Source organism: Poecilia formosa, unplaced genomic scaffold, assembly GCF_000485575.1.
Source record: "Poecilia formosa unplaced genomic scaffold, Poecilia_formosa-5.1.2 Scaffold203, whole genome shotgun sequence".
NCBI classification, from domain to species: Eukaryota; Metazoa; Chordata; class Actinopteri; order Cyprinodontiformes; family Poeciliidae; genus Poecilia; species Poecilia formosa.
In genome coordinates this window covers 861927-882343 of record NW_006800142.1, presented here as the reverse complement: position 1 = coordinate 882343, position 20417 = coordinate 861927, and the positions used below count along the sequence as shown (strand labels likewise).

General features: G+C 38.9%; 1 protein-coding gene across 8 annotated transcripts in view; it reads right to left on the bottom strand.

Annotated features, from left to right (window-relative positions):
* The window catches only part of dtnbb (dystrobrevin, beta b), a 36557-nt gene extending 19049 nt beyond the window's left edge, over window positions 1-17508 (bottom strand). For 4 of the 8 annotated variants that reach the window (XM_016679160.1, XM_016679163.1, XM_016679164.1 and 1 more), the window contains exons 1-10: window positions 17120-17507; window positions 14207-14253; window positions 12709-12776; window positions 11612-11692; window positions 11240-11453; window positions 8283-8368; window positions 7845-7999; window positions 7632-7737; window positions 6892-7058; window positions 4810-4934 (exon numbers count right to left, since the gene is read on the bottom strand). In XM_016679160.1, the coding sequence (XP_016534646.1) occupies window positions 4810-4934; window positions 6892-7058; window positions 7632-7737; window positions 7845-7999; window positions 8283-8368; window positions 11240-11453; window positions 11612-11692; window positions 12709-12775 (1001 nt within the window). In that variant the 5' untranslated portion in view covers window position 12776; window positions 14207-14253; window positions 17120-17507. Of the gene's footprint in view, window positions 1-4809; window positions 4935-6891; window positions 7059-7631; window positions 7738-7844; window positions 8000-8282; window positions 8369-11239; window positions 11454-11611; window positions 11693-12708; window positions 12777-14206; window positions 14254-17119 lie in introns of all 8 variants that reach the window. The other 4 variants (XM_016679165.1, XM_007567069.2, XM_016679162.1 and 1 more) reach the window with 3 other exon arrangements.
* Window positions 17509-20417: the final 2909 nt, after the last annotated feature.

The window sequence follows — 20417 nt, the reverse complement described above, 5'->3', positions numbered from 1 at the left end:
AGCGAGAATGATGTGTGATTCACTTAAGAGCAGGAAATGATGGAGAAGGCTACAAAAATAAATTATATGTTAAAGAAAAGAATGGCAGATTGCTAAGGATGGGAGTTAATGGACGATACGGCTGAGAAACCTACCACGATTTAATCGTTTCATATCGGTCGATATCGATAATTATCGAGTAGTTTTTTTGTTTGTTTTTGTTTTAAATATCTGAAATACTTCAAAACTAGAGAAGTGACGTTTCTTGTTTTACTCACAGTTTCCACTTCACGTCGGTGGTTTTCAGTCGTAAGTAGCTATGAGGCGAAACCTTAAACAGGTTGTTGCTAGGTAACCAAAGAGTGAGTCAGCTGAAGCCACACAGCTTGCTCAGCTGGCCATGAGAGGTTGAGAAGCTGAAGCTTTTCCTCTGCCTACATCTCCCAGAATGCTGTGCGGTTCTGAATCTGAGTTCAGTGAAACGACTGAAAATTCTATCGATATTACTGTATGTGTCTATCGCAATATATATTGTTATTGATTTATTGACTAGCCTCCATTCCAGTTCTAATTGGTAATTTGAGTTTTTGTCAATAACTGTTCAATGCAAATATGATGAGATTTCAGTGGTTGATAAAATAGCACTCATAAAAACAGTTCATGAATTTGTGATTGAAGCTGTTTCAAGACATTAGAAACCTTGAAATGACTTGGCCTTAGCGTCAGCCTCCAAAATTTCAAGACCGCTATTATGAAAACTTAATCCTTAAAATCTCAGGATGGCCAATTATACGCCTCATATCTCGGTTTTAATGGCGCCGATGTATTTTTGCAGTGGCCAGGAGATAACTTCAAGTTGTAAAGCAGGGGCATACGTTTTAAAAATTGAATGAATTTCTAAAGAATTTATAGTGAAGAGAAATTTACTTTCTGAATATTGAATGTGACTCAGGATTTGTCACCACAGCATGTATTAAAGTTGAATGCAAAGTACAGACAATGCCTGTGTGAGTCACTTTGACAGAAGCGGAGCTAGCTCTGTCTGTGAGAGGAAGCTTCTCAGACAAACGGTGGCTCCCAGAGCGATGCATCCTCTTCCAAGCAACAAATCCCCAACAATCTACCTGACACTTTGAGAGAGGAGAGAAATTCACAGCTCAGTTCTCGGTTAGACGTCGCTTCAGACGCCGGTAAATATTTCAAAATAGCACGGGAACAGCAGCACTTTGTCAGAGGGCGTTGCGAGGGTTGGGACAGCAGGGGAGCGCGTGTCCGTTCGATTTGGGTGGCCTGATCAAACCTGACGCTATAGCCTGATTCTGCCAGGCGTTCTGACACAGGCTTTGTCAGCGCTGACACACACACACACACACACACACACACACGCACACACACACACACACCTGAGATATGATGGGGACTTATAATATGAAATGACAACTCATCGAAGACAATGTTTATCCAACTTGGTGATAGTTTTAGAGTTCCTGACTCAGGCTACTGGGATCAGTACGATTCAGCAAATGAGGCAGGAGGGAAAAGATTCAGGAGTCGTGAATGATATGGAGATTACTTATCCATTCACCCACCAATTCTTTAAAATGCCCATCTGTGTCAGCTGTCTCTCTCTTTCTCTTCCAGGATACAACAGGGGGAACACCAGTCCATACTTTTGTTACTTCCACAAAATGCAGATAAAAGCCTTCAGATGATCCAAAACTTTGCTACTGGAGGACAAACTGATCACTTTTCCTCAAATCTGCTACTTTCTTCGACTATTCTCCAGCTCACATTATCTGCTGTTATTTAAGACGTTATCTTTATGTTTTTTCTCTCCAGAGACGCTACATCTTCCTGGATGGAGGCATCAGCTGCCAAAAACTAAACGTTCTCCCTCGATCGTGGTGCCGTACTTATTAGCATGTAGCTCGTGATGTTTTTGTCTCAGCTGCTTGGTTAAGTACTTTTTGGAAGCAGGCAGAGTGGTGCAATGTCGCTTTTGCCACCAAGAAAGCAATTTTTAATTACTTTGATGGCCTCCTGGTGAGCACACAATTAGGTCGCAGCGTAGCCGCTCCTTTGTAGTCCTCAGATCAGCAATACGAAGCCGGTGAACCTGAGCCACGCCTTGCAGATTAGTGACTACGCTGCTCCACACACCACCACCATCTCACTACGTGAGTTTAATGCATAATGTCACCCACACCGAACACAATGGGAGCCACGTTGTGACCTTCTCTATGCCCTGCAAAGACCGTCAATGTCTTTTTTTTTTTTTAAAGAATATCAACAAGAGGTTGAAAATTGAACAAAAAACACATGTATTGACTGGACCACTTCAACACATTTCAGCATATTAGTTGCTGATTTTATTGTCAGTTTTATATCAGGTTGGTTACTACTGAATCTTTTATGTTTTCTTATAGGATCTTGTAATGGATGCAAATAAAACGTTTTCAAGGAGAAGCCTAAAAGGATGTGACAGCGTTTCACATATTATGCTAGCTTGTAAAATAAAATAAAAAAAAGAAAAGAGAAACTAACATTTTCTTTGGCTGCATGGCTGATTCATTCATCCTCGGGTACATATGCAAATATACATTTTCTTGCAACAATATTTTATTTATAATCCCAAGAAAAGCAGAGCTTTCCCCCCCCTCTGCTCCTTGCGAGAGATCGAGCTACAGAGGCAAAAAGATCGAGAAACAAGTAACAAGGGGCAACTGTCACATCCATTTTTCTAAAAGTCAGTAAACACCCACTCGCTCCATATAAAAACAAACAAAAAAATGCTAAAATGTCATCTACAAGTGCATGAGAGAGGAGTCTGTCCTTTCGAGAAAAACAAAACAGCCGAGAGTTCCTGAAATTTCCGTCTGAATTTAACAATCCTTATGCAGAAATTGCAAAGTGCACGCAGGGTGTAGTTAAAGTTGCTTCCTCATTATCAGGTTGACACACAAAGCTTCAAATTTCTTATTCAGGTATCAGTATGGCTATAATCCATCAAGAAAAACAACAGTTTATATAAAGAAAAACGTACGCTGAAGGGCACTTAGGACTCTGTGGCAGGATTTACTCTTTTACGGCGAACATTGTAAAAAAACATCATAATAAAAAAAGAGAGAGAAAAGAACAATAACAGGGAACAGAATAGATAAATGTGTGCTGAGGGAAAGATTTAATCCGACATAGTCTCGGCCGCAAATCGTATTTCTTTTTATCGCTATTAATCTTCTTGTGTGATGTAATTTCATGCTACACAGCCTACATGGCGCACAATCCAATCGCCTCGTCTCTAAAAACACTCAGTTTGTTCTCCACTCCGTGATGAATTGTAATGTATGCAAATGTCATATCCATCTCGAATGCAAACATTTCAACAGAGTGCAGAAAAAAAACAAAAAAACAGAAAACTTCCTGGCAGTGGGAGGAGCCTGGGAGTGAGAACTCATTTGGAGCTGATGGTATCCATCATGCCGGAAAACAGGAAAACAGAAAGGAATGTATCGTTCTGTCTGTTTGCCTGGCATTTACTGAGCTACGCTCTCCTGCTAAAACGCAACTCTCTATCAATTACTCACTGACACTTGCCTGCAGCAGAGGCATAAAAAGACGGCTCAGATTGATAGCCGTGCATGGCGAGCAAAGGAGCTTCCTGTTACGGCAGAAAGCGATCGGAAATGTCGGAAAGTCGGGTCAGAAAGTTGAGTTGTTTCCGGTTTGTGCCTGGCGCTGGTAAACCCATTTGTCACGTCTTTAAAGTTGTAGTCTAAAATTTAAGGCAAAATCGATTAATTGGATTAATCGTGATGAATCGATCATTGAAATGAATGAATCAGGTAATTTAGTAACCGATTAATCGTTAACTGGAGAGTAGAACAACATACTCAGAGCAGAAATTAACCCAAAAATGTGCAAATATGCATATATATATATATATATATATATATTGCATTTAAGAGAAAAAAAAACCCTTCGTCTGTAAATATGTTCTACCTAGAACTCCTCAGGTGACACAATTTTAGCTTCATCTAGTTCAAACACTGTAAAGAAATCTCCTATTAGGACCTGCTAAGCTGAGCAGAAAGGGATGAAATTTTCACAGTTTGATGTCAGAAATATCTTTTTAGCTGCAGATGAATCGTTTCGCTAAAAACGATGAATCGTTTTGCTGAAGAAATGCTGTTTTATTAAATTTCAGGCAATAACATTTTTTTTATTTTCTCATTTAAAAAAAAGAATAAATGTGTTTTGTTTGCATCTTTTATGCATTTCAAATGTATAAAAAAAAAGTCCTAAATGAAAACCCCACAGAATATTTCAGGTGTTTTTTAAGTCCGATTAATCGATTAACTGTCAGAATAATCAATAGATTAATCGATTACGAATTGATAGTTGCAGCTTTGCTTTAATTTTTTTAAATGTGGGAAGCAAAAGAGCAGCAGAGAAACAACGCAGAAGGAAAACATGGAGGGGAACTCAGCAATGTGTGCAGAGTTAAAGACGGCAGCAGAACATAACGCATTTCCTATAACGGCTTCCAGGAGCCTCACAGCCTGGAATGTGAGATTGACGGCACCGTCCAGGTCTCATTGCCAACAGACTGATGAAGATGACTGAGCTGTTAGCGGCCTGTGCAGCATCTCACATGTTCCCTGGGACTGGACGTCTGAGTGAGTGGAGATGCCGTAATCGGTGTGATGATGGCGTAGTAAGACGATGGGAAACGTTACACGATGGAAACGGCTTCCGTGTCATGAGCATATTGATTCCTACTGCGCTGCTCATCGACACAGCAGCAGGTAATGCGTTGGGAGTAGCACTTACACGGTGTGGGTGAGCTCCTGAGGTCGCTCGGCCTGCTCGGGGAACACGGGGTGCGGCGGCTCTCCGATGGGGACGCAGCCCAGAGATTTGCTGATCGCATGGCTCAGCTTTTTGGCCGGAGACTTCTGTGATAGCAGGCGGGAAAAACAGTGTCACATCTCGCCTGATCGATCGGTTTTGGTGTTGTACGCTCAAACGTAAGCTGTTCCAGAAATCATTTACGTAACTAGGTATGTCTTACTCTCTCAAACATGCAAACATAAAAATCTTACCGTGTAATTTTAATCTGGTTTCTAGATTAGAACTAACTTACAAGTAACTTTTCAGCAACAAGAGGAGCTTGTTTTTAGTCAATAATTCCTTATTATTGATGAAAAAGTACATGTTCAATAGGCAAATTAATTCACTTATAACAAGATGTTTTTCCTTTGTCATAAGTGAAATAATCTGCCAGTGGAACATGAACTTCTTCACGAATAATGGAGGAGTTATTGACTGAAAAACAAGCTCCTCCTACATCTTGCTGAAGCTACTTGTCATTAGTTTTTGTTATTTTAAGTTTACTAAGATGTTTGAACTAGAAACAAGATTAAAATTACACGGTAAGATTTTGTGTTTTTGCAGTGTTGATGAGGAACTCTGGAAGCTAATTCTGTTCCTCACCAACTCTACGTTTCTGTATCTCCTGCTGTTAACATAAACACATATATGCTTTACACATCCACACACATGTTTACAAAAGTATTTAACCCTTCAAACCTTATCATTCTTCCCAACATATACTACAGGAAGTACTTTTGTTTTCTCATGTTCTGTTGCGAAATCAAACTGAACCTTTTCTACTTAAGCTGAAAAATACAGATATACAGATTCTTTTCTTTCCTAACTTCCTTTATTTTCTGACATTTACACACATCATCTATTAGTTTTTGTACAGTTGCCTGACTGACTTGGCTCAAATGTTTTCTGTCATGGAAACAGAAATAAGACAGAACTGTAATAAAGTGTAACTTTTTAGGGTTATTCTGATGATTCTGACAAATAATTAATACCCATCTTTTAGTTGTAATTTTTGATGCATATTGCACATATCTTCGTTTATTTTATCGCACATAGTTTTGTTTTAATGGAACTTTTAATCTTTTTATTTCTATAAGTTGGTGGCATCTGCAGTGTGTGTCGTTTCACACCTGTGGTTACAATTCATTTGAAACTTTTTACCAATATCTCTCAAATCTGGAGACATAAAAACTCTCCTTTGAAATCGGGTTATTTATTCTTTACCTCGTAACTGTATTTCCGTCTTATGAGTTATTTAATTAAAAATACTCAACTTTCTTGAAGTGAAATGTTCATCTGAATGAGAATGCCTTCAATATCAATTTTACAATAAACTGGTTTGATGGTATCGTGTACACGAAGCACCTTGAGGCTTTTAGGGATAAAAACATGATTGGATTTTGCCATAAATATTTATTTATTTTTCTTTTTTTTTATAGAAAAAGAGGCATTCTGCGACTCTGCTACGGTAGAAAACCTGCCAGTGTCGGAGAGGTGGAACCTAAGGTGCTTCGGACTCATTTAAATTGAGACTTTTTCACTTTTCAGGACCACATCCAGTACAGATGCATCCATGTATCCTACAATAAGTGGCAAAAAAAAATAGTTTTGGCATATCGGACTTGTGTTTCGTGTCTAAATGCTTTCAATCATGTCGCTCCAATCATGTCGCTCCAGTCCCGAAGCGATACGAGCTCTTATTCTTTCCTGCAGGATTGGAAATGGATTTGAGATCCGGGGTAATATCCCTTTCCCTGCTTTCAATTTATGACATCGTGATTGAGCTTCGAGGGAAGGCGGTGACGCGATCAATACAGTTTCATTTTCAAAATAACTAAACCTCGTAAACCCCTCACCTCCGCCGCCCCGCCCTTAGATTATGAGAGCCCATTAACCGCATGCAGACAGCTGTTCTGTCATAAAATCACTCCTCGGCCTTCGAGAGGTATTGACTTTTAATTTGCGTGGAGACGGCAGAATTGTAATGCAAACCCGGGAGGGGATCGCGGATCGTTTCCTTACCCAGGACGAGTGCTCCTTCATTTGGTGTTGGTTGCTGTGGGGGCCGTTGGCGTGGCCCCGCCAGAAGCAGCTCTGACACAGCTGGTAGCCGTGGCACTGCTGGCACCGGTACCGAAAGCCCATCATGCTCTCGCTCCGGCAATAAGAACATTCCACCGGATGGAAGACTGCGCAGAGAAACGCAAAGACAAAGCGGCTCATTACATCTTTTTTTTTATTTTTTTATTTCTATGCATTCCAGTCATTCCTGTTGAAATATCTCATAATATTTGATAAACAATGGAAATATTGTGTGCCTTAATTTAATTAGTCACTTTGAACAAGCAAGAAACTGGACAGCAAAACAGGTTGGAAACAAAGCAGATCGAAGCAAATGGTGTGAATTAATGCTTAGAAAGTAGAAGGATAAACTTTGGGGAAACTATTTTATGCTGCAAAAATCCTACCTAGTTTTTAGTACACTTGAAATAACAAGTAACTTTTCATCAAGACATATCCTTGTTTTAAATCCATAACGCCTTAATACTGATTTAAAAAGCACTAGTTCCACTGGTAGATTTACTTAGAACAAGGGAAAAATGTCAAGTTGTGGGGATGTTTTCATTTTCTTTACAAAGACACTGCAGTCCTTTCATTCCTCTGTGAAGTTTGTTTCAGCTTGTACATAATTGTTATGCTTTATATAGCAGGTGTGCAACTTTCTGTGTCTGTCGGCGTTCGCCGTAACCATAGCGACTTACCGTTTTCAACATTGGCAAGTCGGTGCATGAGCGGCAGCCATACAAGACACTGAGGAGGAGGATCAGCCATCAACACATCCAGAAATGTGTTCAGCATAATCTTCTTCTAGAGAGAAACAGGCGCAAGTGAATCAAACAGTTCCCCCCAACGAAACATAAAGAGATGAAAAAATAAAAGAAATAAAATAAAGCTCTCAGTTATCCTCGGCCTACCTGCTGAGGGAAGCACATCCGCACCGAATGCTCCGTGTAACCAAATGACGGGCCCTCGAACACCGCCGTGGGGAGCTTCAGCACCTCCCGGAGGAACTGGTCGAACTTTGCGAACGCCATGACTCCGCTCGAGTCTGAGATCTGTGAAAAAACGTCTGAGGGACAAGCGATTGTTTGGCTTTATTGTCAGAAAAGAAAGGGAAAAAACCTCCAAATGCTCCATCATCTCTTTTGCATAATTTCACCAGAACCTGAATGCATGCACAATTCATTCAACTAATGCATGAAGGGTATGTGCTTCAACAGCGCCCCTCTGTGTTTAAATTAGGGAACTGCAGGAGGACATGAAGTTGGAAAGGAAGATGTCTAAAGCTTAAATTACGATTCTTTCTAAATCCTCAGACATTAAACGGTTAAGTCAGTGAAAATTGTACCCACAGCGCAGCTTGTCCACAATCTTTCCTCCGCACATCGTCGCCAGCATGGCTTTCATTGAGAAAACGGTCAGCTTCCCATGACTTTCACTGCATGTTAGGGAGAAAAAAAAGAAAGAAAAAGAGATGCATAATCAGCAAAAATATCAGTGTGATTAAAAACTGTTGATGCTGGGTCGCTGCAACTTCTTTGTTTAAGCAAAAAATGTGTTTTAGCACATTATCAGTGTAACAAATCAAACTAATACTCAAAATAATTAGAAATAGTGACACAAACATCAAGTTTTGTGGCGCAAATAACCCCCCCAAAAAATCAATATCAGTTACATTCATCTTTTAAATGTATTTAAAAATATGAAGAAGTAAAGCCTAAAAGGTATACAGTGTTGTGAAAAATCCTTTTCTTCCCAAACGATTTTTTTTCTGTTTTTGCTTTAGTGGTAAATTTAATGTCTAAGATCATCAAACTAACACAAAGATAACCTAAATAAACACAAAATGCAGCTTCAAATGAGAATGTCATTAAGGGACAAAGGACCAAGTGAACATAATTACTGATTTAAGTTTAGGCTTTGACTAGGCCTCCGCTTAAAACTTCAAGATGTCGTGCCGAGGATCATCGTTCTGCTGCGTAAGCCGAAAGTTTGAGTTTATTAAGGTCAAAACCAGCTTGTCGCATAATTCTCCTTACGGATTTTTCTGGTAGAGAGCAGAATTAATGATTTCATCAAAGCAGCCCCAGACCATCACTCTACCACCACCGTGTTTAACTTCTGGTATGAAGTTCTCTTTCTTAAACCGGATGTAATGGTTCACACGCCTTCCAAAAAGCTTCACTTATGTCTCGTCAGTCTACAGAATATTGTTCAAACGCTCTTGAGGATCATCCAGAGAGATTTAAGGTTTTAAATCTTTACTGGTTTTGTCCACATAACTCTCCCAGTCTCTTCTAAATCGCTGAATCATAAACAACGACCATAACTGAAGTAGGCGAGCCCTGCACTACTTTAGATCGTGTGTGTTTTGTTTTTTTTTCGTGGTCACTCTTCTGTCGTGGATGTACTGTTTGAGTAGCAATCAATGCTGGGAAGGTTCACCACTCTTCCATGTTTTCTCCATTTGTGGACAGTGACTCACACTTTGACTCACTCGAGCCTCAAGGCCTCAGAAATGGCTTTGTAATCCTTCCCAGACTAAAGGAAGTCAATAACTTTTATGCTTTTATCTGTTCTCGATCGAGCCAAGTTTCGCTTTTCGAGATGTTTTAAGCCGTCTTTGCTTCCCGACTCTACAAGCGTGGCAGCGGTCAGGGCTGAATCACAATTAATTCAGGACTGCAGAAAGGTCAAAGGTAGGCAATTATTTCTTCACATAAAGCCTTAATAAATGAGATAGGTACTTGTAAACTTTCTTTCAGTGTACTTAGTTCAATTATGTCTGCTATTACAGTCCGTTTGACGATCTGAAGCATCTAAATGAGACAAAAAGAGAAGAGATTAGCTTGGGGGATATGAAAGGATTGTGTAATTAAGTTGCCATCATTCTAAACGCTCAGCTGTTTTACTTCAGCTTATTTGTTTTCTCTTCGGTCCTGAGGTACCACGGAGCGCGGATGGTGCTCCTGCCGAACTCAGATTGGACATAAGGGACGGATAACAAAGCTGCTTCCTGTAATCGCAGCCATTAACTCAAAGTTTCCCAGACACGCAGCAGCAGCGTAATTAATAATGGAGCAGGACTAGAATGGCTTCACAGACAGAAGTCAACCAACTAAATGGGTCCAGGAACGGACAGGGCAAGCAGCCAATCAGGAGCGCACGTTTATCTCGTGATAGAGAGTGTTATTACCTGAATGATAAATGCTGTTGTTTCTGTTTTTTACAGGATTAAGATCTGGAGACAAACATAGTCATGAAAGAGAGTTGATTTTATGTAACTTCTGTGTTGATATGTGGATCATTATCTATCTGAAAATCCCAGTGATTGCATATTTTTGTTGTTTTTTTGGTAGCACATTATTTAAGTGTTCAGTCCCACAGCATCACAGATCCTCCAACTTACTTCACACTGGGCATGAGGTGCACCCAGTTCTAGTTACACTCCCAGTACAGTTTAGCTAACACGTTAGCATGCTAACATCAAAATGCTGATAGTGTCTTATGGTTGCCAAGGAGACTAGGCGACACTAATCTTTGATGTAAACAGTGAGCAGTGGAGAATTTATGTTTCCTCCGTTATTCAAGTTCAAGAATACTTTACTGATCTCAAAGGGAAATTAAACGAGCGGCTGGCAAAGAGCAACCCGATTCGGACCCTCAAATCAGCCCTGTGGGGCTTTTGGGGCTTCCTGTGACCACTAACTTTACTATTATTGAAGTTACTAGTAACTTTAAAAAAGTTAAATATATACCACTGCACTGAACCCCCGTTGAAAACCTCATGGTTATTCCACCAAATATAGATTTCTGAACTCTTCCCAAGTTAAAACATTAGCATTGTTGTTTGTAAATGATTAAGAACTTGTCTTGTTTGGTTATGTGTATTATTTGAGGTCTGAAAGCACGGCACCAATAAATACTAAATTTTTGCTTAGAATTTCGGTAGTTCATTTTACTCAAACATATACCTATTATAAGTAAAATTTGAAAAACTGATCATTTTCTTAATTTTTTCCAGAGTTGTATATTAAATAAAAACCTGACTTCTATTTATCTCAGTGGGGTTTATATGAGGCAGCAGAAACTGCGCCAATGACTGAATATTTGATCTTATATTAAGGTTGGATTTTTCTAAAATGTTTAGTGTGTGGTTATGCTAGTGTAATAATAATGAATTTATTTTAAGGGTGTCTACTAATCTTTACGAGCGATGCCAAATAGATGCATTGTGACGTTACTAAAATGAACGCTCTCTGCTCATTAGCTGCTACTATACTTTAGTTTCAGTCCGCACGTTTCCAACCTGTCGTAGGTGGCCACCATGAAGTTCAGCAGCAGGCCGATGGACTGCTCCACGTTGATCTGGTGGGTGGTGGGCAGCCGCTTGTTGAGCTGGTAGTAGATGGAAGACAGAATCGTCTCCAGCCGCGACACGCTGATCTCGGCGTTGTGATCCAGCGTGTTGAGCCCGTTGTCTCGGAAAGCCTCGATCATGTTCCAGACGTCCACCAGATGGACTGCGAAAAGAAGCGGGGAGAGAGCGGGGGCGCACGCTCTGATCAGCTGAGTGCGTATTCATGTCTGCGGTCACCGCACAAGCGTCTTCGGACAGAAATTTGACAGAAAGAAAGAGAGAAAGAAAGAAAAAAAAAAACAAGAATCTGCGTTGTCTTACGGTTGCATCGCTTTTGGACAAACCGGAGTTTGCAGGCAGTCCGGTAAGTTGACAATCTGATAACGTCAAAGTTTTGTGCTCCTGAAAAACAAAACAATAATGGAAAAATATATGTATTAGTATCACTTTACAACAAGACCCCATTATAAATCATTAATGTATAGGTAAGAAACTAGTTATTAATATGGATGTTAACAATCTAACCCATTAATAAGGAGCCTTAGTGCCGTATTTAAAGGGCTAAGAGTTAAAGTGTGATTAACGTCTTGCCAACTACTTCTGCATCAGCAATTAAACACTCCAATAGTTGCTTTATCAGCCATTATATATGGTCAATTAATGATTATGTTGGCTATTGATTCATTTATTCATTATTCTTATAATAAGTCGATTAATTTGATAAAAAACGGGAACAATCTCCAGATTCTCTTTGTCTTGTTTTATACAATATTAGAAATACATTAAAAGAAGTAAACAAACCCCTCAATTCCCCTTTTAAGTAAGAAAGTAAACATTTTATCGGCTAAAACGCAACAACTTAGCATTCCTTTAACATCTGTAGCTGAAATCTGCAAAAAGAAATGCTTCTAACGTCAACGTTTAGAAAGCTCAGCCCTTTCTGCTCGACTTTGCATCACAACAGAGCAGGGCTGATCCGTTGATTATTTTTTGGGATTAAACGATTAATAATTAGATAGAAAAAGTTGCTTAAAAGGAGACTTTATTTAGAAAATTTGCACCAGGTGAAACTAAAACTGTGACTTGAGATGTTCTCGATAGAATATATTTACAGAAAAAAGTTATTTTTATTTTAAATGCAAAATGTATATTTTTTGTGCAGTACTGTCTTAATTCTTGCTCTGACGCGGTAGTTCTCTCAGCAGATCGTCTCTTTTTGAGTCTGCGTACTCCAGTTAAGGGTTAATGGATTAATCATCTTAATCCCAAATGGTATAACACCTTTCTCCAAACGCAAACAGGCTATATGCAGGCACGTTTAAACACGATTACTGCATGTCAGAGAGCAAGCTGGTCAAACAGTGACACACGAGCTGACGAGTAGAGGAAAGAGACGTCTCTGAGTTGACTGCACTCACTCATTTCCATGAAGAGCTGTCTCTTCTCGACCATGGCCTTGCCTCGTTTGCTGCCTTCCTCGATCATTCTGTGGCACATCAAACACAAGAGCATGCAGCGCTTACTGTTCAGTCAGCAGCGTCGTATTAATGCAAGGCAGAGGCTTTTAAACGGAGAACGTTCTCTGGTAAATTGTGACTCAAAAGCAACAGAAAATGCCTTGACAAAGCGTTCACACCCGCTGAACTTTGAGGTTTTTACCCCAACCTCAACGGACTTTTACAACACAAATTAGTGCCGGATGGATTTCTAGATGTAGAAAAATGTGTGCTGATTTGTGTTCGCATCCAGAAAACCCTCGCAGAAATCAAAAGGATTTGTTTGGTTCCAATTCGTGTGATCAGAGAACAGTTGGCCTCGTCAATCTGGCAGAAAGTAGGCGACGGCGTTTCTCCTTCATGAACATTATTCTTTCCACGGGGGAGTTTAAACTTCCATTGGAGGATAAATCAATTGTTTACCAGTAAATAATATTGCATCCTTCTACTGCTGACTATTATGTAGATATATTTTTAACAATTTTCATGCAATTTTAAAGTGATCTTTTTTCAGGAAAGTTTAACAATGAAACTGGTTAATCAGATATAAATAGGAAACTTTTTTTTTTCGTGTGTACAAGCTCGTGGACATTGAGTGGAGTTAGGAGAGACAGTGAAAGAAATAACAGATGAACTTGTTTTAGTTTTCAAAAAAAATCTGGGATCTGGAATCAACTTCACGCACTGAATAATTGTAGAAAAAACAGAGAAATTTGCTAAATGTTGAGCTCTGAGGAAAAGGCTAACTAGCATTAGCACAACAGGGCTTTTTTGCGTTTAAACACAAAAAGCAGAAAGATGTTATTATTACAGTGGTATGGTTGCTGTTATTTTATCGATAGGACAGTCTGTTTGAAATGAAAATAATCAGTAACAACACCTTTGCTTGATAAATGGTTTGAATTCTTCATGTTACTTTCCGCTATCGGCACTAAGCCAAATTTGCTAATCACCTGTTAGCTGCATTGACTTTAGGAAATAAATAGGGTTACATAGCGCTAATGATAGACATGTAGCTTATTAAACACACTGCAGAAAAAAAAATAATTTATTATAAACCACAATTTGTTTTTGTGTTGCAGTTTTTGTTGATTTTTAGTAAATTATCTATGTTTTGTGTTTCTTCAATAACATTTTTAATGTCTATATTTGTATTAACTGTAATGGAAAGAGCGTTTAAACCTTACAATAAAATTTCGCAATCATAATTTACTCTTCTTCCTTCTCTAAGGCCAACCGAGAGAAATTTTATAATCAACTTTTTCTCCAGTATGGACGGCAATGGGTTATTTTCACGTGTGACGATATTTCGCAGCAGAAACCACGGGGTCGAGAAAATCCCGTGTACAGCTGCAATTATTTTCATTTTTCTTGTTTTGAAGCATCTTACGCCTGAACCCGACGGCTCTAAAGCGCTTACCTGCTGATGATTAGATCTCACTCAAAGTGATGCCTTGAAGGTCAAACCTATAAGGAAAGGACACAGAAACATTAGTGAAAGCTTCATATAGGAGATTTTCAACTTCTTAATCTCGCCAAAAATGTATTAGTGTGTAAAAAAAAAAAGTAATTAAAGCCTCCCTTTCTTCTTCCCCTCAAAGACTTCATTAACTCTCAATCTAGGCTGTTGTTTCCCCCTCTCGGCTCAAGTAGAAAGACATGGGTGCGCTTGTTTCGGGACCCGTCCAGCGCCTGTGGTCCGCGCAAATGATAATTCTTTATGGCATCCAGCTCAGCAACGCCTGCATCCGGTGGGCAAATGACACCAGCAGAGCTGCACGGGAACTGTTTAATGATGATGGACAAAGAGCGCATTAAGGCCCGGCCAATGAGCGAGGAGCGCCGGGCGTCCCCGGAGGGAGGACGTCGGCACCACGGGCTCCGTGCGCCTCCGGGCGGGCGCGGGTCATGTGCGCGCTGGATGGTCAGCTGAGCGCGCTGAGGTTCGACAAACCGCGATGAGTGTTTAGCTCCATCCATCTTTCCATCAACTCTTTCTTTCAATGCTGGCTTTCTTCTTGCCACTCTTCCACAAAGGCCAAATTTGTACTGAGGGTCATGTTACGGAAGAGAAAGGGGAAAAAAAACTCCACATATCCAAGCACCGTTACGGTGAAAATTACGGTTTAATATCATGTCCATGATATGAGAACTTAAAAAATCAGACATCCATGAACAGGTCAGGGTAAAAGCTCTGTCAAGCAGAGTCCACACTTTGTTCTTAATGCCAAGGACAGAGAGTCACAAAGACCGGAGAAACAGTCTGGCTCCCTTACAGCTGAAGAGAACAAACATCTACTGCACAACAAAACCTCGGGTGCGTAGCTCAGACGCTTCGTTTGGTGAAAGTTCATTACTACGTATAGTAATAAAAAACGTAGCATAAAAACGTAGCATGGTCAAAACGACAGAGTTTCAGTGAGCCTCTTGTTCCTCATCCAGCCTGTCAAATTAGGCCACTGGTGTTAGATGAAACAAACAGATGGACTCTACTTACTTTGAGGGTGGGTTGCCTGCTCTGGATTTTATTGAGGGGTGTTGGAGTAAATGCAAATGCACACCAAATTCTTTTTAGACTTTTTTCAAAAGTTTCGACGACCACGTCATCGTCGTATCGACTTCTTTACACCTCCCACCACCGGTTTGTGTCTGTCCCTCAGACAAAAACAGTGTATTTTGAATCTTGTGTTTGTAATTTGTCCAAATTACAAACACACAGGTTTATGCTCAACACCATTAGCGGCTGCAGAAGACTTCTCAACTTCTAACAGGACAACGACCCTAAGCCAGGGCTGCAATGGTACGGTTTACATAAAAGCATGGATTAGACCGGCCCAGTCAAAGTCCAGAACTGAATCTAATTGAAGATCTGAGACATACCCCAGAAGGCATGCAGCTGTAATAGCAGTGAAAGGTGATTTTAAATGGTTTAAATACAAACGCACACTACACAGTTCAGAACTTAATCTGTAAAAAGAAAATTGGCAGTTATGCTCCAAATTTCCTTCACTGAACTACATAAAATAAACTACTTAACTAATAAGTGACAAAAATCCTTAAACAAAATCAAGGTGTATGACTCCTTCCTATGGAAGACAATATGTCCCATCAAAAACTGAATTAAAAATACCTCTGAAATTTGAATGATGTAAATTTGTACTTACTTTCTTCAGTGTTAAAATGTATGCTATTCATTTTATTAATATTTTATGCAATTTGTACTTTCTTTAGTGTTAAAATATATATTATACACTAAAAAAATAAGTACAAATATATAGCATTCAAATTTCAGAGGCATTTTTTAATTCAAATCCTGATGGCACATATTTACTTCCATACATTTTGTAAAAGAACTGTAGTTTTCTTCACAGGAGGCCTTGATATGGCACCTGATAAATATTTACAATCTCAACATATATTCTTAAACTTATCTTGTTCCTTTATTCCAGGAACAAAGAGGACAAACCACAGAAAGCCTGAAAGGTGTCGGTGGAGAAACCCAGTAAGAACGGAGATCTACACGGATCAGAACATAATTTGAAAAACCTTCAATCAGACACCAGAAAAACCCTGAAAGCCTTGTGAAAAGCATCTGGTTTCTAGTCAAAGCCCAATTAAGACACAAGTCAGCACAACAATACAAAACATATCATCTGATCCAGAAACTCCTTTTGGATTCATGAGCAGATAACTGAGGTTTTCCACTGGTGGTTTACTCAGAATACAGCATCCTTTGCTAAGGAACAAGTTGTTAATTGTTTTTTTCTTCTTCTCAGGAATACATTATAGAGGTTAGCACATCGAGATCCCTTCTGGTGGGATGATTAAAATCAAAGTGTGGCATCTGAAGCCAACTGCGTTCAATCAGTTGCACATAAACAGAAAGTATAATCAGTAATAAATTACAGATAGCTATTTAAATAAGTAGGACTGGCTGACATCGGGACTGTGAGGGTACAGTGCAACCGCACCTTCGGTTCGGCGGTAATGATAACATCCGAACAGAAGGACTCGCGGTTACTGCAGTACCTCCTCACCGCTGATATCATTCATTTCTCCCTTCCTACCAGCCTTCATCCTCACTCCGAGCAGATCACTCCAGGAGGAACAAAAAATGCAGCCATGTTGCCTGATGATTTTACTCATTATTTAGGTTATCTTATTTCCGCAATGGGAGCTCGTGATGATTTGATTTTCTTTCCCTCCCCTCCTCCTCCTTCTCCTTCTCCTCCTCCTTTTTCTTTTTTTTTCTTGATTCCTAAATAATGCAAATCTTGCATCTTGTCAAATCTCGCAGATGCCTCGACAGTATTTAAAGAGAGACGGCCTTTACCGGATGAACCGCAGGCAGGTTGCGTTTAGAGCATCGTCACCATCGGCGGCGCGAAGCGGCTGCGGCGGCGGCGGCGGCGGAGTCAGATGGGGAGGCTGAGCGGAGTGGTCCAGGGATATTTCCTCCGTGATTCACAGCCGCATTCTCACGTCTGACAAATCCACGAGCGTTTTCCGCCGACGTTACAGCTGTCGGGATGGTAAAGGACGGCTCGGTCCTGCCGTCATCATATTTTTTCGAGCTGCTCTCCTGTTTCATTCGCCTTTGAAGCTCGGCAACTGCGGTCGGAGCCGTACGTAGAAACGCACGAGCCGAGCCGTTCCGCCGCTCGGCATCAGCAGCGACCCAGCAGCAGGGGACGGCAGAGCGCAGGCAGGCACGCAGATGCCATGCGCGAACACCTACTGTTTTACGCATGCGCGCACACGAGAGTATGGTAAGCCGTTTGTGTAAATAATCAATTTTTTTGTAAGAGCAACTAGCTAAATTATTTGATTGCCACGTAATTAATTTTCTTTAGGAAATAACAACTGAAGATAACACAAATAAATAAATGACACGCACCCGTTTGTAGGTGTACAGCTACGGTGAAATAAATTTAAAAAAGTATTTCCCCACTTACAGATGTCCTTAAAACTATCGAGCAATGTTAATACAACATAATTCGAGTAAAAAGAAAAATCGGTTTTCAAATTATTTAGTGTATTAAAAGGAAGTAAGTATCCAAAGCAACCTGGCTCTTGATGAGCTCAGTTTCACTACCGTAGCGGCTAAATGTCAGGTCTGTTTAATTAAGAAATCCCTTCAATGGAACTTGACAGGCAACATAAAGCAGACTAAACAGAAATTCAATGGATGGGTGTAAAAAAGTACAACAGCTAAAATAGTCAAAAACTTTCAAAGAGGGAATTTGGTTCTGTGTAAAGTTTTAAAACCAAGTTAAACCAGGTTGTGAAAATATCCAAAATGTTTAGCTCTTTTAGAAAGACCATTAATTAACATGAAGGACTTGAAGAAGAAAATCTAGAGTTCAGCTATTACCCCTCATGCGGCCAGAAAATAACTTTCAGCTCCGTTTGATTGCTATAATTACTAGCAAAACCAAAACAGGAAATCCACAAGACATATTTTAAAATTATTTTATTTATAATAGATTATAACTTTAAAATACATTTTGTTTACAAGTGCAGATTACTATGTTACATTCACTGGAGTTTTACTGGACAGAGTGAAACAGACGAGTGTAGCAAATAAAACTAGTGACAAATGTGACATTTAAAAAAAAAAAAAAACACGGTGATTGTCCATAGTAACCTCAACCCAGCTAGTTCTCGATTAACCACTCATCTAAATTTACACAAACAGGTAGCTTCAGTAAAAATGAAGACTGCCGCCTGATGCACGTTTCAGTCTTCGTCAAGCTGCCTCTCTTGAAGTGCGTTCCAGTCCCCAAATTTAACTGTAAATACAGCCATTTCTGATTCTATTCAGCCATGTAAGACGTGCTATTCACATTAAAATGACTGACTGCATACAAGAGTTTTTTTTTTATCTATTACTACTCTGAAACCCAAATTTAACAGATATGACCATCCAGTTATTAAAAAAAACAATATACAGGTAAAAATGGATCAACTTAAAATTTTAGACTGAGCCATATTTTTGTAAAAAAAAAAAAAGAAAAAGAAAAGTAATAATTGTAGACAAAGGATGCACACAGACAAAATCTCCAAAGAATGGTTTAGACAAATGGACTGGTTGCAAAGACTGGTTCACACAGACATACCTGGGCCATTTCAGATGCCAAGTCAAATCATTCCTTATTGTGGTCTGTCCTGTCTGCAAGTTCTAGGAAAAAAAAAAAAAAAAAAACTAAACTAAACGGACAGCCAATATATTACTATAGCAAATACCCTGTTGATTTGTCCCAAAAAAATAGTAAATAGATCTTTTATATTAAAATATATTAATTAAAATATATTACTTTGATTAACAAGTCTGAGATTATAAACAACTTCTGATTATTATTATTATTTTTTTAAGGTGGCTTTGGCATTTTACCTTGAAAATAACGGCTATAAAACAGGAAAAATTTTCACCCGTGCTGGATATTATAAAATATTATTCGATTTTTTTTTTTTGTTTTTTTGCTTGAGTTAACAGCTTTTCGCTGATCCTTTTAAAAAGTAATATGAGGTCAAGTAAGCACTTGGATTGTGTTAATATTACAATGTACTTTATGTCACAATAGTTATTAGGCTTACAATACCTCATATCACCTTAAAATGGAAGCTTTTCATTTTCTGGGAAGGTCAGAGATAAACGGTTATACTCATCTAGAAATTTGCGACTTTTTGTACCAAGAGATCATTTTTTTTAGAAAACCTACAATTATTTGACCATATAATATTTTTCCTTTCGATTGTCAAACATCTTTTGTAGTAACAAAACTGGATAAGTGTGCTGCACAAAGAAAATATAGACTACCTACATCTAGTATTTACAGTGAAAAGAAAAGATTTTCATTTTCTCCCTTTGAGTGTTTTTGTTTTCAACTGTTATCTATACAGGAAAAAAACCTCCAATTTATGGGACACTTTAACTAAAAAACGGTTTTAGGGAGGGAAAATGTGGCTTTTAACAGTAATAGATGACGTTAAACTTTTATTTGATATGGGAAAAAAAACAACAACAGGGAAGATAAACCACTTTCTATTAAAAAATGTAAATTTGAATTTAAGTGCTACACTGAATTCCAACTTTACAACATGATCCTTTGCAGGTAATTTGATGCCATAATTTTTATGTGCAATCCACATGGGCAGATTTTAAAAAAACATTTTATGCATAATTCCTCGTTAAATCCATGAAAGTGTGCTCTGTATTAATGTACCGTTTATATATATATATATATATATATATATATATATATATATATATATAAAATTATTACTTCCCTGCCACACATGCATAAAAATCCAGGCAGGAGATACAGTACAACCTATGATTTTCTCTAGTGCCTTTTCTCGATAGTAACCCCAATTAACCCAACGATAAAAAGTTCAGTCTCAACACAGAACAGTCATGAAGTCCTAAAATTAGCAACATTCATTTTCCCTCCTTTAAAAACAATACACACACACACACATATACATATATATATATATGTATATGTGTGTGTGTTATATATAAAAATATAGACTAATCTAGCTGAGTGCAAACGTTGAATGTGAGATTTCTCACACATTTGACTGAGTATTAAACTGATTGAAAATTGATTGGCATCTGTAAAAACAGA